Source organism: Anopheles funestus, chromosome 2RL, assembly GCF_943734845.2.
Source record: "Anopheles funestus chromosome 2RL, idAnoFuneDA-416_04, whole genome shotgun sequence".
Classification (NCBI taxonomy): Eukaryota; Metazoa; Arthropoda; class Insecta; order Diptera; family Culicidae; genus Anopheles; species Anopheles funestus.
Genome location: NC_064598.1, coordinates 67,344,407 through 67,367,413, shown reverse-complemented (window position 1 = coordinate 67,367,413; position 23,007 = coordinate 67,344,407). Strand labels below are relative to the sequence as shown.

Genomic DNA, 23,007 nt, shown 5'->3' with positions numbered 1-23,007 from the left:
CTGTTTTGATGCTAATTTCGCAGGCGCTTCACCTGGTAGTTCTTGTGTATAAAAATTCACTAGCTTCCTTTATTTTTCTCCATCCATATACAAGCGAACAGACGTGTCATCTCGTGATTGAGAAGGGGATACACGCCGTACAATGATGCTTTGTCGTTCCAATTCGTTGTATTTTGTTTTCGATTCCTTGTTTGTATACATAATATGTAGCCTACAGTTTTCGCCCACTTTCACCTTAATTGCTACTCGTTGTATAATTATGTATAAAATAGAACATTAATAGTAGCGCGTGTGTGTGTGTGTATATGTATATATTAATGACCAGCAGGGACAGCTAAGGTAAAACGCAACTGCACTGCTGCTAGTTCCCTTCTAATAGTAAGTTTTTCTCATCCCTGGCCATATTTCGTTGTCTCGATTTCCCACTCCTATTGCTTGCTACTACTTCTCATTGTTGCGTACTTAAATATTTAAAAGGCGTAGGCGAACCATTTCCGTATGCATTTTATCGCTTTCTGCTTTTCTTCCCATTACCCTCTCTTAGCTTCTCTCAGTGCATGCCTCTTTAAAGTTTATTTCATTATCCATTGTGTAGTGATCACACATTTTATCGTTCGCATTCATTCTTTACAACAGGAAAATGTCTTTTTTTCAGTTCTCATCGGAGGTTTATGTTTCTTTTTTTTATCTTCTTTCGTAATGGAAGCATTTAAACTGATTCTCTCTGATCGCCACTAAACAATTCGTCATCAACGGCTGAGACTTAGGCTATAGTACAGATTTCTCCTCCACCGAATATCATGTGAGCAAATCGTTTTTACCATTCTACGAAACTTTCTCAACACGTACACCACACACTGCAGGCACAGGTTCACTGGCAGTTGCTTGGATCAATCCCACAGTATCTTAATGGATTTCCTCTGATGAAAGGCGCTTGGACGAATTTGCGAATCTTGTAATTATATTCCTCACTCTTTATCACAATTTTCTACACGGTTTGCCAGTTTACGGATGCAACCCTGGCTAGATCAACAAAGCATTACTATCTGCAGACGTTCATCTGTCCTATCAACGGTAAACAACAATCAACAACAGCAAAACGTGAGGCAGTTCCGAACTACCTCCAGTCATTCGCACAAATATCAAACCATTTCCACTGCCTTTTCTTGTTTCATCTTTTAGTAACATTACTGCTGATCTGCTGGCTTCTTTGGGATGCCGTAGGTATCAGTGGGGGGTTTCTATAATGTTAATTGTTCAGACTTTGTAGTTTGAATGCGTTTCTTCAAGGTACGTAATGTTGTAACACAGGAAAATGGTCCTAATGTGGCAATCTTCTTAGTAACGGCGTGATTGGAAACGTTTACGAAACAGTGTTCAGGTGACCATTCGCCCCTTTACCTTTGTCTACGTTTCGTCGGAAACATATTGCAACGCTTGTGTTAGTACACGGAACGATATGTGGATATAAGTGTTTCATTCTTAAATGTTAATGACACTGGTGCGCTGTTGAACTGTGCTTTGCCGGTTCGTGGGTCCGGGTGATGTCCGCGTGGAAGTCAGTATGATTGCCGTGTCCATGTCAAGCGGGGTTAGTAGGGAAGAAGAACCTCCACCACTGCCACCACCGCTGCCGACCGTGGGCTGTACTATTGACGATCCGTCCGCAATCGGCGTCGTCTGCAGATATGCGTGATGATGTTGATGGTGATGGAAAGGAGCTGGATGGGTGTGGTGATAGTGGCGTCCCATAACCGAACGGCTACTGCCTATACCATGACCACCTCCACCACCACCACCGCCACCTCCGTTGGGCGCACTGAAGCTTAAAATTTCTTCATCGCCTGACAAAAGAGTATCAGATTCTGAGTCATTTGGTTTGGTTTTGTGTATCATTTTGTATTTTACCTGCAAAAAGATGATGGGGTTCATGTCAGAGAGCTCGGTTACTCGGTTTATGTTTTTGGCGAATGCGACAAAAGCTTAAGAACGGGCGCATTTATTTACTGGATGGAGGGAATGATTGTTGATGGATTGTGTATCGGGTGGAAGGAGATTCGGGTGCAATAAAACAAAAATTGTGCACTCTACCAAAAACCACGGGGCTAAGGGAATGAATGTTTCTAACTTCGTCTAGGAGTATCACTTTGCGGCACAATACTATGCAGTGAATTGTCGCAGCTATCCATATCAACAACATCAAACACATTCTGGTTGATATTCTGACCTGCACTGTCTTCTCACTATATTCGTTGCTTGGTGGGTGTGGTAGTACTAAATTCGTCAAGCGAAACTTTAAATTCGTTCACGAAATCAAATGATTGAGCAATCCATTGTTTATAAACTAGCTAAGGCACTAACATTCCCAAAAGAATCTAATATCATAACATCATTAAGTGTGGAATAATGGTCTTTTCAGAGGTATCTCTAGAATCCCTTTGTCAAAAACGTTCAAAATAACAATATATAATACTAAGCACCAGCAAGCATGAAAGACAAATTTGCATCCTATAAAACCTAACTATTCTACTGGCGGGAACTGGTAAACATACGGAACGAACATATAAGAAAACCCACATTCATAAACAAATCCTAGCTATACTACTTGTACGTTACACGAGACAACGTCAAGAGATGGCTTTTATAGTTCGTTAGTTTTTTGCTGAAAATGGCCCCTTACTTTTTGTAGCAAACTGTGCTCGCGACCATGAGCGTGATGTGAGCTGCTAGCCGTTGTGTTGCGCTTTTTGCGCGTATGTCTCATCAGGAAGTTATCCGTCACCCAAAAGATAAGAATCTGAAACAAGGAACATACATTTAGAATGGGGATTGATCAAATTATTTACCGCTTGCCACTAGCACTTACATTGACAAAGAATGGTATGACTAGCATCACGACGGCTAGCTCTATTCGTGGATCCTTGAACGGTGATAAAACAAAATTTTTCACGTTGTCCCAAACGTCGAACTGAATGATTAGGGTCGTTATAAGCTTAACGACCACCATCAGGCACACGTAGATACACGTTTGATAAAACCAAGATTTTGGGGCACCTAAAAAGAATAAAGAAAACATAGCAAGGATTAATAATTTTATTCAGTTGAGCAACAGGAACAAAGTTTGGAGATATCATTTTTCCTTTCATTATGTCGACTGATCATTAATTGCGCCTAAATGAATGCAATGTGCATTACATCTTCTTGTTTCTTCATATTCGACTGGCTCACAGCGTGGTTCCATGGTGTAATGGTTAGCACTTTGGACTCTGAATCCAACGATCCGAGTTCAAGTCTCGGTGGAACCTTGTAAAATATACGCATTTTTATTCTTTTTAACAACTTTTCAACAGTCATGCGTACACCCATATGTAATGATTTCAAAAATATTGCTGATTTAATTTAAGAATAAATTGTAGGAAGAAATTTTTACTATAAACCTTTTAGTAGCACTTGCCAACACGTTGGTCTAAATCCTCGTATTCATTGTTACGAATTAGGAAACTAGAGAAACCCATACGTTACTTTTGATAGGCGAAAGACCTATGAACCACCTCAGATAACCTGAACCAACCACTCGCAACTCTTGTAGACACAGGTAGCCAATGTAAATAGTGTCTGCGTCATCGTCGCTCGCGCTACCACCGGTGATATAAACAATTCTATTGCATACCCTTATCAACACGCCGCGTATCACCGCGCTTAGAGTGTTACTGATGCGGTGGATGTAGATAAGCAGCAGCAGGATGAGGAATGCTCGACGATAACGGTCGCTAGATAGGTGCAATCGGCCGACCGACAACAAGAGTCTTTGAATATCGGAACGATAGATTCGATTAAAAGATGAATTTGTGTAACCCAATGTAAGTAAGTATATCAGTCACTTTGTACATGTGCCTATTGATATCAAATTTCGTTCGGTTTGGCTACTGTTGTGATTTTTTTTTTTACTTCAACGTTCGATATTATGCTCACGCGTTATCATTTCCGAACATGAACCATAAGGGCATTACAGAGCTGTTTAACAGAGCTTATTGCACCCTGGAGCCTATCTTCGAGTCTGTACAGCGTAATCAAATGAGTACGCCGCAACGTTGATTCATTTGTTACCTCCAGCGCAGCACCGCTTTAGGCCAGCAGTGTAACATACATCTTTACCTCATTACAGTTTTTTTGCCACCCCATCAGTTCCCTCGCAAGCTTTTTCGTGAACTTAACGAACAGAAAGAAGGAAAAAAAAAAACAGCTGACCACTTTCTATTTCATAATCATACAACTGCATCTTTCTCTCGCAGCTGTTTCGCGTTGCGATTCGATGACGAAGGCAGGTGTTTGTGGTGGCTTAGGTTTTGCACATACGCCACCAACCACACCACCACCGCGCCACTGTTTCTGTGTGTAATTAAGACGTTTTATACACACAACCCCCGTTCTGTCCATCGCTTTGGGAACCATCGGTCTATCGATCGCGATTCGCTTACAGGTGTGCGTTTAAACCTATCGAGAGACCTATATTGGCGTGTCCTGCTTATGGGCATTCGCTAGACAACCCGTCTGAGGAAGACATGGCTGCATTACGTTACACCGGCTTCAAGCCTTTTTTCCCTGCATCATAAGCCACGTGTTGCCCTGAACAGAGCATGCTCGTATTCAAAAGTACACTTTGGTGGCAACGTAAATGTCTCCCCTGTTACATTGAATTTTTGTTACAAATTGTACACACTCACCATATTCACCAAAGTTGATCGCATCCCATTTCTTTTTTCTCGCTAAATACTGACAGGTTTTAATGCCGATGTAAATAATGAACAACCCGATCGTGGAGTCCAACAGGAAGTTGATAATGTACCTAATGCAGCGGTAGTAAAGGAAAGAGATAAAAAAAATACATTAGTAAAGGCAATTCTTGATTATGCTTTGCGTTGACGCTTAACAGGAACACTTACCAAGTGCAGGGATCTCCTTGAAATAATGGGGCCAAGTAAACGTTGGCCATATGGATCACCAAGGCACCGATACCCTGCTTGGATGTATCGTACCACCAGGTCTCCCACGAGCGTCGATTGTACTGCGGTTCACAGAAGCGTTTAGCTGAAACGAATAGGAGAAGATTAGCTTAACTATTTTGGCAACAGATTGAAACGATTTGGTACGGTTGAGGTGTTTTTGTTAATGAAAAGCATACTTATAATAGTTTATTTTTGTTCTGACACTCAATCTTTTGTCTAAAACAACCCCGCCAAATAAGATCTTTGTGATCTTCTCTCGAACATTCGCATAATTACAGCACTACAACCGATTGCCTAATCGTTCAGAACAGTTCGCTTATCGTGCACATGATTTCACCTTCGTTCTGTGATGGGAGAGGGAAATGTGTTGCGGTGGAATGGTTATTTTTCTTCTCACGCACTTTAAATGATTCGTATATAACGTACGATTAACGTACGAAGTAATTTCCATCGAAGCAGGTATCATTTGATTGTATTTGCACAGTCTTTTCACGAGCTACGCGTATTAAGTCCAAAGAGTTTTTTAAGAAGAATCTAATTTTGTATCTGTGCATTTTAAAATATTTGCGAAATAACATAATATTTTATATGTATCAATATTAGAAAAAAGCTAAAATTTTGCTTTATTATATCTTCTGCACAGGTTTAGTACCTGTAGTATGATAATTACTTATTTGAACACTGATAAGGGAGCATTCTTAGAAGGTTGAACGTTTGTAGTTGTGATGCGACAAAGAAATAAACAAAGCGAAGATCATAACAGATCACATCCTTTTTTTTCGTCGGTTGTTGCAAAACCGACAGTTCGTTTCGTGCCAATCGCGGAACTATTTCGCCTGTCATGATTTTCTTTCCTCACCCCTATCCCACAGACTGCGCATCACGCCCAGGAGGTAAGCTGTGCCGGTTGTTTCTCTTTCACAAATAATCCAATTAGCGAACGGTAAAGCTATAATGAGGCGCCGTAACTGCTACTCACCGATAAGGCAGGTAAAGGCGAGAGTGGCCAGTATGCCCTGCAGGAACCAGCCGAACAAATCCGTCAGTGCATCTTTGCTGCAGTGTAACGTTTGCCATTCGGTGTTACCCTCTCCCGCAAGGGCCGTTCCTGGGTCACCCGTCTGCCCGAGGATCACTGCGGAACTATTCATTGAAACCGTATGCGTGTAGCGACCTAAACCAAGGGAACACTTCCTACACGCGGTGTTGCTAAGGCGTGTACTATATTTTAGATCGAACTGCTTCCGATGTTGCTCAGGTAGAGTGCGACATGCATAAATTTTATCACTGATTTCACTTTCGGAACAAACACTTTTGTATGGTGGTGACTGCAGCACAAACCAACGGTACACATAGAAGCATATGATAACTACATAGGAGATGCACGATTTTGGACAAAGGAAACACCAAAAGATTTCGGAACAGCGGAAAAGAAGATCACAGCAAAGGCACGGCACACTATGTTTTTATGATGAGGCTGGTTGGACGTGCGTCCACCCCACTTTCCTATCCTATCCGCGCTATCCAACGTTCTGCACGATGCACTGCATTCGCTGTGTTGTGGGCAGTAGTTTACGTGGTTGGTGCTGCTGCTTTTGCTGCTGCCGTGGAATGCCAACCATTGGGGAAGATGACGACACGCTTTTTTGGCTCGCAATCCCGGGCAGAAAAACGCGAAACACAAAAGATTTAAACTGCGTGGCCTTCGTGCACAACAAAACGCGTTGCGAAACTTCGACGTCAGCACATAGGTACAGGATGGGGATTGGTTCCTTGGTCCAACTGAACAAATTTAGCCGTGACACGAAAGCACTACAGAAATGTACCGTCGAACAATGCACATTTTCTGCCGAAGCTGACGAAGGGAGTTTGAGGTCGAATTGGGAACTGCGTCTTTTGGGATGGCAATAAGTTGTGGAATTAACAACACAAAATAAATTTCCGAGCTAGCATCTTTGACAAGTTTGTCAAACTCCCGTTCTGGAATGTTGACCATCTGTTATTCCCACAGTTTATTTTGTCCGTGAAGGCATGGTGCTTTTTCCCGCAGTGAAAAATTCGAAGATCGAGTGAAACAATAAATTAAATCGTAATTTGTCTGTAAAATCTTTTTAAAATTAAGATAAAAACGAATACAATGTTGAGGAACGACACGGGAAATTTGTTCTCATTTGGTAATAAATTAAATTACCGAAGAGAAAATATGTCGCGGCAAGTAACGTTTCCCAACAAAAAGTGTAGACTTTCGAAACCGATTCAAAATTTAAAATTTTCCGCTCAAAATTTAAAAATTGTATTTTTTAAAATTTCCAACTCCTGTGAAATGTTTTAATTTCATCTTCCTGCGAACAGTTGAAATTAAGCATCAATAGTAAAAACAAGTTAAAATCACCCAAGACTGCTTCAAAAAACTTTACTCCATTTTGGCTTCGTGGGAACCGTCGTTGCCCCTAGATACAGCAAAGTCGTTGCACAAAAATGCATAGCAACCACATCAAACAACTTTGAACTTGGGTAATCCGTTTGCACGAACAGTGGCAACCTACCGGGGACTATAGGAATATATTTTAGTGCTTCTTCTAATTCCCTTGCACAGAATAAAAATGCTTTTCTATCCGGAAATTAGTATTCAAAATGAGTTGAAAAAGTTGGTAAGTAATGTATATTGTTTTTGGCAGTCAAGACATGCACTTACTAACTTCTATTACAGATGTCCTGTGCCGATCAGGAATATGACCATCACCTAAAAGAGAAGCGTAAAAGGTAAGGGAACATGGCAACAATATGGAGTGTAATTTTAAGTTAGTTCCCTTTTTTAAGATTACAATCCTTACTGCAATCAGAAGAGGAGCAGCAGGAGCGGGAAATTATGCAGAAGTTCCAAGACGAGGAAGCATTGCGCTTGAGGGAGAGAACGAATGCGCTTCTTAGTGCTAAACAGGACCAGGAACGGCAGCGATTGGAGTTTGTTAAAAGCAAAATGATACAACTAAAGCTGTGAGTATTATTTCACGTGTCCCGGCATCCGTCGAGCTGTTCCAACATTCTGTTAATGTGTGTTTGTTTGCAGAAATAATTGCGACGAAATACGTTCATTTGTGCAACAAAAATATCACGAAGAATCGAAAAAATGCCAGCTAGCACAAATTGAGGATAAGATAAAACTGAAGCAAGCCAAAATGGACGAAGAGAGAATGTGGACGGAGGTGCACGTGCGAAAGTACAAAATGGATGTAAGTAGAACGGTATTTTGCTTTACAAAATACAGTATGAATGAACTGTATTAATTTTACAGCTACAAAATGAACAAAAAGAGAAACACGAGAGGAAATCTATGGAACAAAAGACGTTACAAGATATTAAACACCAAATCAAAGAAAAATCCTTGAAAGCAGTTCAGGATAAGGTTGATTTGCAGAAGGTAGTTTGTGCTTCCCTACCATTTCCCGATCATGATCCAAAATTGAAAGCCCTCGGTAAGTCGGAACTTGCCGAACATTTGAATAAACAAATTGCACTGCGGAAAGAACTGCAACGTAAACGGGAGGAACAGGACATGCAAGTCATACGCTTGCTAAATGATACCACTGCCAAACAGCTCGAGCAGGAGCGCCAGTCTCGCAAAGCAGAAGACATACTGCTGAAAAAGCAGAAGGATCAGTTCTACCAGTACTCCAAGCATGTTTTGCGGCAGCGTCAACTTGAAGATGGTAAGCTAGAAAAGCTTATTAACGATACGCGGGAAAAGTTTGAGCAGGAAAAGTTGGATGTCTGTCGCCGTGAGAAACAAAAACGGCTGCAGATGGCTTCTATTGCTTACGAGGGCCAACGGATGCAGATCGCCGAAATGGAGGCAAGGAAGGCACGCGAACGTGAAGAACGTCAACAAGAGGCCCTGCGAGAACGGGAACAGCAGGAAAAGAATCGGGAAGAGGCGGAACGAGCCGACTGTAGAATACAGACCGCGGTCCAGCAGTATCGCGATTCGTTGAAAGAGCAAATTAAATCGGCATCGCTTGATCGGGAGCACACCAAACGTGCCAATCAGATGGAAACTAATCGCTTGATCGAGCGAAGCTTTAATGAGCTGAGTTTTGTGCAAAGTTACGTGAAGGGTTCGTTCGAGGAGCACTTCAAGAAACATCCGAATGTGTCACTGATGAAGCGCAAGTACTGAGAATTGTGAGTGATATTTTTAGATATAAAATTTACGTATTTTTTTTTATTTTGCCGCTTCAAACGAGTATGGAGAGTTGATAGGATTGTTGAAAGTTAGTTACAGCTTTCAAATGGAACTTTAGATAATTTGAGTACGATCTATTCATACCGAGCAATAAAATTATGTTGTGGATGAACATTCTCTACATTTCCAACAGGAAATTCAAACCGTCGTTGTAATGACATTCATTGACATCTAGCTGTCAAAAGATTCCGCGTACCGCAGATTGTTTATATTTGGTTTCCCTCTCCGCTTGTGTGTTATTTTCTACTTTCGGCGCGAACTATACGAAAAAATTCGATTTTAATATGAGCGAAAAGGAAACAAGTCGTCGGAAACGTGCTTCTGGCGAACCGGAAGTGAAAACGCCTAATGATGATGCTAAACAATCGTTTGAACAACCAGAACCGGAAGAGAATAAGGATGCCGATGGCGAAGATGATGACGATGGATGGATAGGACCAATGCCATCAGCTGCCGCACAACCCAAGAAAAGAAAAGGTAAGCTGTTGAAACGAAAATGTACTTATCTCTTGTGATCTCATATACTTCCTTTCGTGTACGTGTTCCAGTTTTAGGATTTGAAAAGCTCTACATCGAAAACCTACCCGATGCGGAATGTTACGAGAAATCTTTCATGCACCGGGACACCATCACTCACCTGGTGGTGACGAAATCGGAATTCATCGTCACAGTCAGCGTGGATGGGCACGTAAAGTTTTGGAAAAAGATGGAGCTGGGTATCGAGTTCGTGAAGCACTTCCGCAGTCATTTGGCTCCGATTAATTATCTGGCAGTAAACTGCAGCGGCACATACCTTTGCACGGCCTCGGTCGATAAAAGTATCAAGGTGTTTGATGTGATTAACTTCGATATGATTAATATGCTAAAGCTAGAGTACATCCCGTATCGAGTGGAGTGGATTCATCGGATGGGCGACGTGATTAGCTACCTGGCAGTGTAAGAGAATCGTCTCCTCTATCTACATTACAAAAATGAATTATTTGTGATCGATTTGTTTCTTCTTTTGTAGAGCGGACCTAGATTCACCGGTACTAAGAATTTATGATGGAAAAGGAACAAACACACCGTTGCACACCATTGAAAATTTACACACAAAACCGGTAGTGATGATTCGGTACAATCCTGCTTACGAGGTAACCATTACGATCGATAAAGCAGGAATATTGGAGTACTGGTTTGGACCGCGCCATGATTTTAAATTTCCCTCCAAACTTGTACACTTTGAATCGAAGCTTGATACTAGCCTGTACGAGTTCGCGAAGAACAAAACTATCGTCACGTCTTTAAGCTTTTCTCCTGATGGGAAGAAGTTTGCTACCATGTCCACTGACCGGCAGGTGCGTGTTTTTGGATTCCTTAGTGGCAAGTTGCTGCGAGTGTACGATGAAAGCTTGGCACGGTATAGTGAAAGTCAGCAGCTATCACAAACGTTATCGAATATGGAATTCGGACGCCGAATGGCCAACGAGCGTGATCTGGAAAAATCGGATGCGTTTGCCAATATGAATGTAACATTCGATTACAGTGGTAATTTCATACTGTATCCGACGATGCTTGGCATTAAGCTGGTTAACATAGTGACGAACCGATGCGCAAAAATAATTGGAAAGAATGATAATTTGCGCCCACTTAATTTGGCACTTTTTCAGGTAAGTTTTTTTTGTTAGTTTAGATGTAGATGTTTAAAACATTCCAATCGAACGCTTGATTGTATTATAGGGTAAAGTAAAATTTTCGAAAGCAGCTACCACACTCGAACAAGAAGCGTCGGAAAATAAGGCAGCGCAAGCAACACCGAACGATCCAACACTTTTCTGCACGGCATACAAGTAAGAATGGGCATACCATACGTAAAAAGGCGATTAAAGCATATTTGTTTCGTACATTTTTTGTAGAAAGCAACGATTCTACCTCTACACAAGACGGCTGCCGTCCGATTTGCAAGATATGGAACGCGATGTGTTTAACGAGAAACCTTCCAAGGAAGATATCATTTCCGTTACGGAAGGACAGGGTAAGTTTCGCAACGCACCAAAGATAGTAAGAAAAGTTGTATGTTTAAATGCGATTGTTTATATAATCCCGCACCCTTTCACTGCTAGGCGAAGGTAAATTAGCTATTCGTATTATGTTTTTGTACAGTAGATTTTCTTTCGTTTGTTGTTTGTTTAATTTAGAATGATTTTTTTTAATATTTAGAAAACATTTCCTCATTGCTGCGCTTGTCTATTACAGGTGTACAAAAGATCTACGACAATGCTGTACTACACACGACGATGGGTGACGTTCATTTGCGTCTGTTCGGCAAGGAGTGCCCCAAGACGGTGGAAAATTTCTGCGTCCACAGCAAAAATGGCTATTACAATGGGCATTTGTTCCATCGTGTGATCAAAGGCTTCATGATTCAAACCGGTGATCCAACAGGCACGGGTACTGGTGGACAATCGATTTGGGGTGGTGAATTTAAGGATGAGTTTTGTTCAACACTTAAACACGATCGTCCGTACACGGTCAGCATGGCGAATGCAGGTCCGAACACGAACGGAAGTCAATTCTTTGTCACCGTACTACCTACGGTAAGGTTTAGGATGTTTTTTTTAAATTAACAGCACTAATGTATTAAGTATTCCTTGTCTGGTTCATTCTCTCCAAACAGCCCTGGTTGGATAATAAGCATACGGTGTTTGGACGTGTACATAAAGGTATGGAAATTGTGCAGAACATATGCAATGCCAAGACGAACCCGAAAACCGACAAACCGTACGACGAAATTCGGATCATTTCAATCAACTTATCTTAAAACAATTATAAGCAAATCAATAAAACATTGAAATGACAACCGTAAGCCCGAAGATTGCAACCGATCAAGTTGGTAAGTTTGTTTTTAAAATTTCATTTTTGTTTTGTGTGTAAACAACCGTTACGTTTCGGCAGTCGCTGTATACGGTGGAGGTTTCTGAAACAGGTGGGGTGTTTTTATCACTTCATCATATTTTGGAGGTGGTGGTGGTTCCGTGTCTGAAAGAAATGAAAGAGAACGAGTACGATGAAAAGGTAAATGATTCGATTAGTTCCACATCCATCCCTTACAAGCTGGAGGTTGACTGCGTTCCGATGCTTGTTGCGTTTGAGCCGTCCGTAGGTCATTTTGGTAAATGGTGAATACTGCGAAGCGTTGTGAAGTTTCTGAAAGAAATCATGTATCGGTTGAAGTGGCTGTAATCCGGGAACTAGGTGTAGCTTATTCTTACGGCTGCGCGATTGATTTGCTGGTGCTGGTCGATGCACTTGCAGCCCAAAATAATATATCCGTCGCTGGAATGAATCAATACAACAATTTTGTTAATATATTTGTCTCTGGGAAGAAGAAAACATTACAAAATTACTTCATAATTTTACAACATGTTCCCTGTAAGCTCTCGTAAGTAACTTTTTAGAAACTATTCTAGATTATTTTTTTTCTTTCGAGCTTCAAATAAAATTGTTCTTAAATAGTACTATTCAACTCTAATCAATGTCTTAATAAATCTTTTAAATTAAACGATTTCGATCAATTGAACTAATAGCGCGCCACATTTACAAACAATGGGTGTAATGAGTCACACTGACGAAATGTTGAAAAAGCTTGTCTTGTCACGTGTTCCCTGTAAACATTACAAACGAAACGATTGATTGTCAATTACATTGCACAAGTGTATTTATCGCTTTTTGTGGTGCGTACATGAAAGGTTTTTTTTTATAATTGATTAACTGATTATGATTAATTAACAAAAAAAAGAACAATGAAACTTTTTTTAAACCCCATTCAATCGAAGATCGATGAAACGACGGATTGTCCTTTGATGTGCTGACGTCTATTTCTATTTATCTATTTCACTTCATTTTATTATATTTATAAGCTTCATATTATTTTTCAAGTTCAAAACTTGACGGTTTTTTTTTAAAGTTGGTTTAAGGAATTAATAAACAATGTAATTAAGGTATTGTCGCCGTATTAAATTCGCCCTCATGTTTATTTAAAGCGATGTTCAGTCATGGAAATTCCTTCACCTCTTAATAAAATCAAGAACATTGTAAGCTCCCCCCTAAAATCATTTTCTTTTTTGAAATTGGGAACTAAAACATAACTACCTAATTAATAGCCAGCCACCTTTTTATATTCCGGAAATGTTTTCTTTAGAACTGAAGAAGCAACTGTTTCCCTTACTATCAACGTTTGTTATGTTTCAAATGAAAATAATTAAAATAGACTAATTCATTTTTTTTATTTTCTAGTAAAACGGAACAGAAAAAAGAGATTATCAAAAAAAAGCACAATTATCGGAAGTTGTAACTTGGAAGTTGGAAAAAGCCTAATTTTTTGTATGTAGTTTTGTTTATTATATTTTTTACATATAATTAAAAACATGAATAAAAACCATTGCTTGTGATTGTTTTAATAATCAAACGATTGCTCTAATAGTTATAATACAAGGTTTACGGGAATTTTTTGTTGTTGTCTCATTAATTCTACATTGCAATTAATTCATGATCATTTCAATTTATCTCCTATTCCATAGACCCCGTCGCACTTACCAGAACGATAAAAAACAGCATCAGCACCAGAAACATCCACAGCAGATGAAACACCCAGGACATGTTTGGTGGTGTTTTATGTGACAGATCTCGTCGGAAAGGGCGTAGTTAGTGGTAAGTGAAAAGTAGTCACCCCGTGTTTATTACAGCAAAGCAAAAACAGATCTACCACAGGGTTTGAAACAAAACGAACGCTAAAAAAATCACAGTCAACAAACGAACCCTTTTGCAAATTTTTGCCCTCCGTTTTCCGTATGTGTAAAAAAAAAGTATGAGTATACCTAGTAGAGACAAGCAAACAAAACCAGCGAATCCTTAAAACGCGCTAATTGACTATTCAATACGGGTGAAAAGTGGATTGGCTTATGGGGCGCCGAGCTGTACAACGCCAAAGCATTGGTTTGATATGATATCAATATATGTAGATTTTTTATGCTGCATAAATCTTTCCTGTTCTGTTTGATCCACTTTGCGTAATGTTTCGATTGTTGCCTGATTTAACGATGTGTATATGTAGTTTTTTTTTATTTTGGTTGTTGCAAAACGCACTCGTCACACCATCCCGCAGCCACACAGGTTCGTTCGGTAGGCTGGATGCTGCTGGTCAACTGATTGCGCATAAATATGGTCGTATTTTGCCGGATTCCAAACAAAAAAAAAACTCCTTCCCATCCACTAGTACCCCGCACAATTAAGCAGATGTTTGTTCCCGTTCAAATGGGGGAAAGGTACAAATGTGTGATAAAAATTATGATGCGTAGTTCAGGGTTCGCATTTTTTGCTTTGTTTCGTGTTTGATTGCTATTTATGCCAATTCTCGTCGTTCGGTTGGCCACGTTTCCATTCAGGCGTGTACGTGCTCACTTTTTTTTTATTAACACCACTGTTTAACAAGTAATTTTAACTGTAATTGTCACTTCAATGCTCAACCGATGAACCGACGTCGTCGAAATGTAATCAACCATCGAATGTGCTGGAATAATTTGGTATCGATTGAATTTTTACGTGATTGCGTACGGGGGCACTGTTGTTTGGGGGTTTGAGGTATTTTAAGTCACCATTTAATTCAGTAATTTAAATAACACAATTCATTGTTTTAAACACGCACAAAAAAATTGCTCCTTTTGCATGCCAGATAAATAACTATTAGAGTGTAGCGTATACTACGACTAAAGATCGAACTAATAATGAAGCACGAAGGTATTCCTTCGAATGAGTTGTCCGTCCCCGCCGTGAGCTAGCCCATACTGTGTGACAGGATTGTTGTCGAATCGTACGAATCTATCCACTTGGACCAGTTAGCGATTGCAAATAGAAAAAAAACGGGCACTTGCTCTTATCATTCGTCCGGAGATAGATAGACCGAGCGAAACAACGCATGGGCCCTCCGAAAACCCTCCCAATGGGCACACATTGCAATGCGAAGTTAATCGATTTTCGATCATTTTCCGTCACTTGGAAGACGCTTGTCCGATAAGAGGTAGTAGCGTGCAGCAGCAGCAGCATGCATTACCTGGGGACGTCCCCGAACGCACGTCGCGAACGTTTCGCACATATTTCACCCATGGTAACCAACCCGCATTGGGGTCGGTACCCACATCCGTGAGGTTCAAGTATCGATGGGATTAACTTTCGTTGTGTTGACTCTCGATGAGGTACTTGATGTTATTTTCAAACGATACTGAAACGATTGTATTGCACTTGAAAGAGAGGGTTCTGTGCATGGGAATGAAACAGAGGTGATGATAATTTGCTACACCGCGATTCACTAGCTTACTGGGGAAGCGTTCTGAAGTGGTCTGACCGATTGGGAACGAAGAAAGCAGGGATGTGATAAGCGGATGAGAGGCAAGAAAATGATGGCAAGAATTGCACCTTTGTAGCAAGCACGCATTTTGTTAACTTCCTGTGCTGCACAAACCAAACATAATGGGATCTAATGTTAACAGCCAGGAAGTGACAATCACCATTACTTTTGATGTGCTTTTTCCTGAGAAAAATACTTCAGAAAATTATAATTAAATCAACCTAAACCCTATGTGGTTTTAAATAGTGAGTTTATTTTGTTTAAACATAAAAACTTTTTTTAACCAAAAATCACGTTTTAGCACTCCGGCGAAAGCATAACATCATATTAAGTTGTGGAACGATGTGCGAATTTATAGCCAGCAATTATGAGCCATAAATTACTTCGTCATCTTACTGTCGATGAGATGAAATCCGCGGGAAAACCATCCGTTGGAGTTAGTGCAAACGAAGATCACGATCGCGATGAGTTAGACGAATCATTTCTCAAAGTGTGGTTACGTGATATATAACAATAGAATATGCGAGAGTAGTCGAGAGATGAAGAGAGAAACGAAGAGAGAAACAGAGAATCGATTATACGCGGCTATAGCGGAGATCACTTTACATTGATTTCGAGAGATCGTACGTTTTAAGGCAGGGTTTTTGTTCCTCTGAAAACGAATGAAAAGATTCACAAGAAGAAGTAGAATTTCGTTGACAAAATCTTTTAAAGTATCGCTGGTAGTACATGTGCTGGGATGATGTTCAAATTCCCATTTTTCTAAACAAGACTATCGTTTCATCGTAATATAGGCTAAAGTCTGAAACACGACCCCCCCACTCACGGTCACTCATTTGAGTGACTTTTTTTCGTGCAGGGTGGTTCGAAATCGGTTGCATGTTTTTTAAATATGTTTCGGGACACAGACACCTGAGGGCATGGCCGTCGAAGAAGAAAATGTAGCAATTGGTGCCATCTATCGACCACAGGTCAAAGATTGGCGATCCGTTGGAGCTTTCGCGAATAGCTCCGGCCACAGACATGGTAGCAATTAGTGGTGCATGGACGAAATCTAGCCACAAGTGCCATCTAGCCATGGCCAGAAGAAAGTTTGGCGATATCTTGGATACCGGCGGAGCTATGGGGCAAAGTTGGGCCAAAAATGAGGAAAATTTTACGGTTTCACAAACAGCGTGTGGAACTTGGTTCCTCGATGAATAAATCACTTTTCACTATGCGAAAACCTCCTTACAATTTAATAGTAATTGTAAAAAAAATCAAATTCAGGCCACATTGCATAGTCTCCGAACCACCCTGTACGAAAAATTTACACGCAGATGAGTGACCGTGAGTGGGGGGGGGTCGTGTTTCAGACTTTAGCCAAAAAAATCAAATTCAGGCCACATTGCATAGTCTCCGAACCACCCTGTACGAAAAATTGACACGCAGATGAGTGACCGTGAGTGGGGGGGGTCGTGTTTCAGACTTCAGCCATTTTTTGTTCTATTGCTGCTAAATCTTAGTTCAATACTAAAATTAATGCATAAACATGAAAATTCTAGTGCCCCCCTAAGGTATTATTGATCAAGATCTCAGAAAGTTGGCCATTAACTTTTACCTTCTTTTCGTTTTAGGCGCTTGAAGTGTTTGCTATTTCCTAATTAGCTTGACTTTATGTACTCAGAAGCGGAGGATCTGATAAGCGATCTCATCTAGTGATGGAAAAAGATCCCGAATGTTGGGATGACATTGCAGTCTATTTCAGTCCGAGATAAGATCTGATCACTTATTTCGGGCTCAAAGGGGGGGTCCGGAGATATACAAAATTGATGCCGAATTATTGCGGATCATAACGGATCATAACGCATACGCGATCGCAAAGGTGATCTCAGATCATAACGGATCGTATCGCCATACAAAGGTATTCTCGGATCAATCGGATCACATCTCCATGCACAGGTGATCACGGATCATTTGATCGCTTATTATTAAATCGGATCAGATCTTTTAGTCATGAATCAGATCAGATCAACTGATCCATCTTGAAATTCACATCACTGAATATTGGTGAGTATTAGTAAGTACCGCCGCAAACATGAAAACAATCGATTTTCACTACTCTTGCATTAAAGTCAAAATCGATCGATGGTGCGTCAAAATAGCGTAAAAATCGTGTGTGGATCATGGTGGGCAAGCAGCAAACGAACCCTGCATTAGTGCCCTCTCTCCAAGTTACGCACGAAAACAGAACAGATCGCGCTTGGGGAGCTTGCGTATCTCTTCACGGTGCAAGTCGCGCATCGCTTATGCTCAGGTTTCTCAGTATTGTTTCGGTGCTTCTAAAGTTTGCATGTTTTGTGTACGGTTTAATCGCGTCTGAATACCCGTGTATCCATCGTATCCGGACCCGGGGTGCTCCGAATGCTGTTGTTGTAAGTTTGTTCGAGGTTAGATCTGGGTATCCATCTTCCATTACCGTCCATTGCCACTAAACAACGGTATGGTGGCAAAACCGCGTGACCCCTATACCGACGTGACGCGTCACAAAACCGTTTGATAAGTTCACATCGATGCGTTTTGATAAAGAGAGACACACCGGGAAGTGTTTGTGTGTATGTGTGTGTGTGTGTTAGACTTTTTTCCCCCACGTGTGCCCGTGTGTTTGTGTGAAGTGTGATATTTCTACTAGTGACAATCATTATCACTTATCAGAGATAAAACATGGAACGTACCTAATCAAGAGCGTGTGCGTGATCGATCTATTGCTTCGACTGTTTTTGCGTTTAAACAACGATGTGTCCCTACGATTGGAAACCTTCAAGGTGGCTATAACGGTTGATACACGTACCCTCTTCGCGATCTTTCTTTCTCTTTCAGTTCTCATGTTTTTTATTTTAATCTTCCTTTCTATCGCGCTTTTTGGATTGTGTTTTTTAATTCCCATTCCGCGCTCATGCTTTTTTGCTAGGCCCCCTCTTCTCGCATCATTTTCGCTGGTGACGCGTTGGTACGCTCACGTGTGTGTATGGGTTGGTTTGATAAACGACCCTTCCCTCCCTTCCCACTACTGTTCAAACACCCTTACAAGCGTCAGGAGGCTGGAGTATTTTCGATGGGCATACAAGCGTTTGTTTTTGATACGTATTTGTTTTTCAGATCACCACAGTACGTCGCGCGTAAAGAGACGTAAAATAGCAGTCTCTTAAAATATTTGGATGCCTGAACCTGAAAGCATTCACAAAGAGGAACAAGCAAGAAGTTAAACGTGGAAAGAATTTGCGTTTGGTTTCGGTTCTGCGGTACGAAATGTATTTACGGCAAAAAGGTTAATTCAAGCAAAACAGTGCGGAAGTTTGTGTTGTGAAGAGAATGACCAACAATTCGCCGATTGTTCCAGTATTTACCTTGACCAAGAAATATACGAAACGCCTTGGAAGGGTTTCTCTCTTTTCCTCTCGGAGGTGGTTAATTGTGGAAGATCGTGAGTGAAACGCACTAGTGATAGAAAGATCGACAAAGATGTGAGTGTTTTTGAGTAGTAGCTTTCTTTGGAGCAACATTTCAACCAGTATAATCGTGTCTTTATGAAATTATGTTTTGTTAAAAGGAGATAAAATGCGTAGTGTTAAGTTTAAGTAGTTTTCGTGTATATTAGTCACTATCATCGAGTGTGTTTTATATGAATGTATCGTTTTAGTGCATGAAAACATAACTTCGATTTCGATGATCGATCGTTTTACCTGAAAACGTGAATTATTGATTGTGCAAGTGTGTGAACAAGGATCAAATTTCACCTTCTACAACCTACCGCTACGGCTTCATCTCGGTCAATCAACAGGCCACCTTGCTTGACTCGATTTTGCTCGATTTGCCCGTTTGCCTGTAAAGGATGCCATTCGACTAAAAATAGGTAAGAAACATGGCATGTTCCGTCTATGGTGAAATGAGAGCAAAGCAAAAAACGATCATTGAGCCATAAGTTCAAAATTGGTATCAGTACATTACTTTAAATGGTTAAAACATATCAACATTGCTGGTAACGGCCTCATGATAGACACAATATCGCACATAACAGTTTGTCATGATTGGTTAATATTTGATTTTGTTTTAAAAACCTGCAAAATATTTTAATAACACTTTATTGTTGGATTCCTGCAGTTGAATATTTACATGTAATATTGCTATTTGAGTGGTCGTCTAAAAACAAAAAACCGAAGGATTTGGATAAGGGGATTTTTCTTGAAAATTTAAATTAATTAAAAAAAAGAAAATAACTCAATTTATAAAAAAAAATTACAGACATTTTCATTTACTCATATAAACACGATACACAACATCCATATGTTAGTTTATTTTACTTCGAGCTATTCAAACATTGGAATGAATTTTCCTCATCCTTTATAGGAAAGGATTATGTATTTAATATGTTTGAGTTCTTTTTAAAATTAACTTTTTCACACATAGGAGTATCTTGGTTCGTGTGTCCTCTCATAGCCGAACCAGGAAGAATTAACGAACAAAATAAACGGAGATAACTCCGTCCGTACGTATACAAAGCGAATAAAAGCTTGCGCGTGTGCGTTTATGCTTGCGCTAGCGATCATTGTCGATCGATGTTCACAGCTGATCGATTGCGTCAACACACTGCGCCATCGGATCGTACACCGCAGTCGATCAAACCCCTCACCAAACAACCAACATCACCATGCCAATCAAGGTCTATCGCAATGATTCAAACGTCTGTTCGCAATGATAGCGTCATGTGATCGTGTATGGTAAGACGCACTTGTTGGCAGCTTTTTGCTTTTTGGCTTATTGTTTTGATGCATTTGATCGGAATGGAATGGAAAACCCGCATTGGTGGATAATTATTGTTATGATCGCGAGCAATGCAGACAACAGCAGCAACAAAAAAAAACTACTTACGAGATATTTAATAAACACCACTTTTGAACAGATTACGCGGGTTTGCGAAGATTATTGCACCCGCTATTTACCGGTGAACTCGTTTCGATGTTGCTCCTTTTTTTTTATGCTTCTCGCTATGCGAGTGCGTGTGGGGTATGCTGGCCACTTATTTAATCGGTCAAAGATTCACTACAATTTGCTTGCGTTACGTGTGTTACGCCCAAAAGGTGCAATAAGGGTGCAAGAAAAAGTGTTAACATTTGAGGAAAAAAAAGATGTCACAGTTGAATGAATGAAAAGCAGATGCTAAAGAATGCAACACTAAGTGAACAATAAAATTACGGCAATGGTATGATGCACATTGTCTCGTTGACTAGTGATAGTGAGAGAAATTATTTTTAGTATCTAGATTTAAACCGGGGGTATTTTCTTATTTTGTTATGAGTGACGAAACGCATCACCCATGTGCCCAAGCGGTGTTGAAACAGAACACACAAGCTAGAGGTTGTAAGATTGTGCCAAATGGTCTCGTCAAGTCAATTCATGATACTACTGCATGCTGACTAAACCATTTGCTCTAGCAATTCATTCGTAATGGATTAGTCACTGATAGAAACCGGTAGAAACAAAGCGACGATTAGTAGCTTCTTAAGGTGTTGTCTTGCATTAAAATTTTATTTTAATTTATTCAAGTTATTGAGCCATGTATGTATGTGCTTAGAAAAGTTGGAGTTTCTTTTAAATGCTCCTCTACAAACATTTTTAAGAGCAAAATGGTCCACAAACGTTGTTTTGCAAAATTAACGCATCATCATTAATAAGCAAAATAATCGATCGCTATTCACGTCGGCGTCTATCAGAACGTATAAAATATGACGAGTGCATCATTAGGTAGTATCGCTGCTGGAACACGCTACCGATAGAATTTAATCCTCCAATTCCCATGCCACTATTTGCACTGCTAACACTACCTTACCTTCATTTCGTTGTAGAAAGGAAACCAACAAAACCTGGCCAAAAGTACGGTTGATGGTGTACAATGCTGAATACAACCGGTATAATCACCCCCGTGGACACTGTCACTGTCGAACCACAGCCATCATCGTCATCGTTAGAAAACGGTGGCCACATCGACCATATTCGCCCCATTTAGCACAAACCACCAATCAGGCTAGTCAGGAATTCCCAAACCAAGCTTAGCGTGTTGTGCGATGGTCGCTGAGCAGTGAGGGTTGCACCGCATTGGGGTTGCACCGTATTTAATGGGGATGGTGGAATATCGCAACAACCCCCTTATGTTAGTGGTTGCATCCGTAACACATTACCTTTGCTCCTGGTGATATCCGGCGGAAATCACAAAATTTATAAATAATTACACAATTATTTCTAGTTGTGTTGGAATGCGGGGAAAAACGTACGACGGCGATGATGAGCTAATGATGCATTGCAGGACACACGGGATGGCAGTGATAATGCACGGATGAGTTAAAGGATGAGCAACAGCATTGTGTTGATGAACAGCAAAAAAGATATCAAATGGAATAGAATTATAATAAAACATTGAAAACATTGAATAAAACAATAAAAGATTGATAAAAAACGTGGCATGACAATATAGTGCACTAGTTAACATAGAGCAAAATAATATTTTTTAAATCGAATCTGTTACACGAATTTCAAACTATAATCACAGTTGAGTGTAAAATTTATTGGAAGTGAATAATCGTAATTGTTTACTCGAAGGGAATAGCACGAGGTTTTATATTATGAGTTAGATGAGTATAAATTCATGATCAAAACGGTTCTAGTTGCTAATCTGGTTTTGATTGTTCTTAGCTATATGGCAATGTTCGTTTTAGATACGAGTCTAGCAGTGTTTCATGTTTTTTTTAAATTAAAACTCAATGAAAAACAATCCACCCTGATTGAAATCAGCTTTCAACTGGAACGTGTCCGACAACGTGCTAGTCAGGAATAAGAAAAAAACAAAAACATTTTCCCTATTCTCAATTTACTACCCCCCTCATCGTTGGCCGGAATTGGATTTGCATTCGTGTTGAGTTACTACGGCCCTGTTTTGCTGCGTGAGGAAATTTAACATTCCTTCAGTACCGGTTCAGTTTCGCGATTAGCGTTCCACAACGTTGGAGGTTAAGTAAAGCAACAAAAAAAGGACAACATTTTCCTGCCTGCCTCAAGTGTGTGTATGTGCATGCAGGAAAGCAATTAGGGTGACGGTATATGCAACAAACGATGAGATGGGTTTAAAATTTCAACCACATTTGCACACCACACCCTACACGATGGTGTAATGTAATGCAAGAGGTTAAGTTTTGCGATTTAGTAAATAGGTATTATGCTGTTAACCGTAGCGTGTGACCTTGGAAAGTGTTGGAATTTCGATTGTTGCAAAAGGTTTTGGACAGGATTATGAGGGAAGCCGTACAATGCTTACTTGCCTGAAGGTGTATAATGTTGTAGTGGTC

The 23,007-nt window shown here is 40.3% G+C and overlaps 5 protein-coding genes and 1 non-coding gene across 20 annotated transcripts in view; 4 read left to right on the top strand and 2 right to left on the bottom strand.

Moving 5' to 3' along the window:
• Positions 1-39: 39 nt before the first annotated feature.
• LOC125762316 (store-operated calcium entry regulator STIMATE-like) lies at positions 40-6,978 on the bottom strand. The gene is made up of 6 exons (XM_049424265.1): positions 5,986-6,978; positions 4,944-5,088; positions 4,725-4,846; positions 2,867-3,054; positions 2,681-2,797; positions 40-1,908 (listed from the first exon to the last, which is right to left on the bottom strand). Exons 1-6 carry the CDS (start codon positions 6,155-6,157, stop codon positions 1,483-1,485), a joined length of 1,170 nt encoding a protein of 389 aa, XP_049280222.1. The 5' UTR covers positions 6,158-6,978; the 3' UTR covers positions 40-1,482.
• Positions 3,234-3,305, top strand: Trnaq-cug (transfer RNA glutamine (anticodon CUG)). The gene has a single exon. It is a non-coding gene; the product is annotated as a tRNA-Gln (tRNA).
• Positions 6,979-7,363: 385 nt separating the features above from the next.
• LOC125762310 (trichohyalin-like) lies at positions 7,364-9,392 on the top strand. 2 transcript variants are annotated; one of them, XM_049424252.1, is made up of 5 exons: positions 7,364-7,657; positions 7,717-7,769; positions 7,827-8,003; positions 8,077-8,239; positions 8,302-9,392. In XM_049424252.1, the coding sequence occupies exons 1-5, from the start codon at positions 7,610-7,612 to the stop codon at positions 9,181-9,183; spliced, it is 1,323 nt and encodes a 440-aa protein (XP_049280209.1). In that variant the 5' UTR covers positions 7,364-7,609; the 3' UTR covers positions 9,184-9,392. The 2 variants fall into 2 exon arrangements, with proteins under 2 accessions (XP_049280209.1, XP_049280211.1); XM_049424254.1 differs by lacking the exon at positions 7,364-7,657 and having other exon boundaries at positions 7,726-7,769; positions 7,813-8,003.
• A 34-nt stretch (positions 9,393-9,426) lies between these two features.
• Positions 9,427-12,125, top strand: LOC125762298 (peptidylprolyl isomerase domain and WD repeat-containing protein 1). Its single transcript, XM_049424231.1, has 7 exons — positions 9,427-9,726; positions 9,798-10,185; positions 10,259-10,898; positions 10,969-11,078; positions 11,145-11,263; positions 11,485-11,825; positions 11,906-12,125. The coding sequence occupies exons 1-7, from the start codon at positions 9,534-9,536 to the stop codon at positions 12,047-12,049; spliced, it is 1,935 nt and encodes a 644-aa protein (XP_049280188.1). The 5' UTR covers positions 9,427-9,533; the 3' UTR covers positions 12,050-12,125.
• On the bottom strand, positions 12,104-15,230 carry LOC125762328 (uncharacterized). 12 transcript variants are annotated; one of them, XM_049424280.1, is made up of 5 exons: positions 14,106-15,230; positions 13,825-14,018; positions 12,501-12,564; positions 12,340-12,435; positions 12,104-12,267 (listed from the first exon to the last, which is right to left on the bottom strand). In XM_049424280.1, the coding sequence occupies exons 2-5, from the start codon at positions 13,885-13,887 to the stop codon at positions 12,170-12,172; spliced, it is 321 nt and encodes a 106-aa protein (XP_049280237.1). In that variant the 5' UTR covers positions 13,888-14,018; positions 14,106-15,230; the 3' UTR covers positions 12,104-12,169. The 12 variants fall into 12 exon arrangements, with proteins under 12 accessions (XP_049280237.1, XP_049280238.1, XP_049280242.1 ...); XM_049424281.1 differs by having other exon boundaries at positions 13,825-13,989; XM_049424285.1 differs by having other exon boundaries at positions 13,825-13,989; positions 14,830-15,230.
• Positions 15,231-17,739: 2,509 nt separating this feature from the next.
• The window catches only part of LOC125762309 (uncharacterized), a 33,426-nt gene continuing 28,158 nt past the window's right edge, over positions 17,740-23,007 (top strand). Inside the window, exons 1-2 of one of the 3 annotated variants that reach the window (XM_049424250.1) lie at positions 17,740-18,045; positions 19,311-19,523. The gene's annotated coding sequence lies outside the window, so the exon portion shown is untranslated. Of the gene's footprint in view, positions 18,046-18,769; positions 19,524-23,007 lie in introns of all 3 variants that reach the window. The other 2 variants (XM_049424249.1, XM_049424251.1) reach the window with 2 other exon arrangements.

What these genes read in the sequence shown, in the direction of transcription:
- LOC125762328 (XM_049424280.1), bottom strand. Translation starts at nt 13,887, where the DNA reads ATGTCCTGGGTGTTTCATCTGCTGTGGATGTTTCTGGTGCTGATGCTG. An exon ending in AGCAAATCAATCGCGCAGCC is followed by an intron (nt 12,436 to 12,500) that starts GTAAGAATAAGC and finishes GATTTCTTTCAG; the next exon opens with AAACTTCACAACGCTTCGCA. An exon ending in ACGCAGTCAACCTCCAGCTT is followed by an intron (nt 12,268 to 12,339) that starts GTAAGGGATGGA and finishes CATTTCTTTCAG; the next exon opens with ACACGGAACCACCACCACCT.
- LOC125762310 (XM_049424252.1), top strand. Translation starts at nt 7,610, where the DNA reads ATGCTTTTCTATCCGGAAATTAGTATTCAAAATGAGTTGAAAAAGTTG. An exon ending in AAAATGAGTTGAAAAAGTTG is followed by an intron (nt 7,658 to 7,716) that starts GTAAGTAATGTA and finishes CTTCTATTACAG; the next exon opens with ATGTCCTGTGCCGATCAGGA. An exon ending in AAAATGATACAACTAAAGCT is followed by an intron (nt 8,004 to 8,076) that starts GTGAGTATTATT and finishes GTTTGTTTGCAG; the next exon opens with AAATAATTGCGACGAAATAC.
- LOC125762298 (XM_049424231.1), top strand. Translation starts at nt 9,534, where the DNA reads ATGAGCGAAAAGGAAACAAGTCGTCGGAAACGTGCTTCTGGCGAACCG. An exon ending in ACAACCCAAGAAAAGAAAAG is followed by an intron (nt 9,727 to 9,797) that starts GTAAGCTGTTGA and finishes TACGTGTTCCAG; the next exon opens with TTTTAGGATTTGAAAAGCTC. An exon ending in TTGTCACCGTACTACCTACG is followed by an intron (nt 11,826 to 11,905) that starts GTAAGGTTTAGG and finishes CTCTCCAAACAG; the next exon opens with CCCTGGTTGGATAATAAGCA.
- LOC125762316 (XM_049424265.1), bottom strand. Translation starts at nt 6,157, where the DNA reads ATGAATAGTTCCGCAGTGATCCTCGGGCAGACGGGTGACCCAGGAACG. An exon ending in CGCCTTTACCTGCCTTATCG is followed by an intron (nt 5,089 to 5,985) that starts GTGAGTAGCAGT and finishes TATTCGTTTCAG; the next exon opens with CTAAACGCTTCTGTGAACCG. An exon ending in GATCAACTTTGGTGAATATG is followed by an intron (nt 3,055 to 4,724) that starts GTGAGTGTGTAC and finishes TATTCTTTTTAG; the next exon opens with GTGCCCCAAAATCTTGGTTT.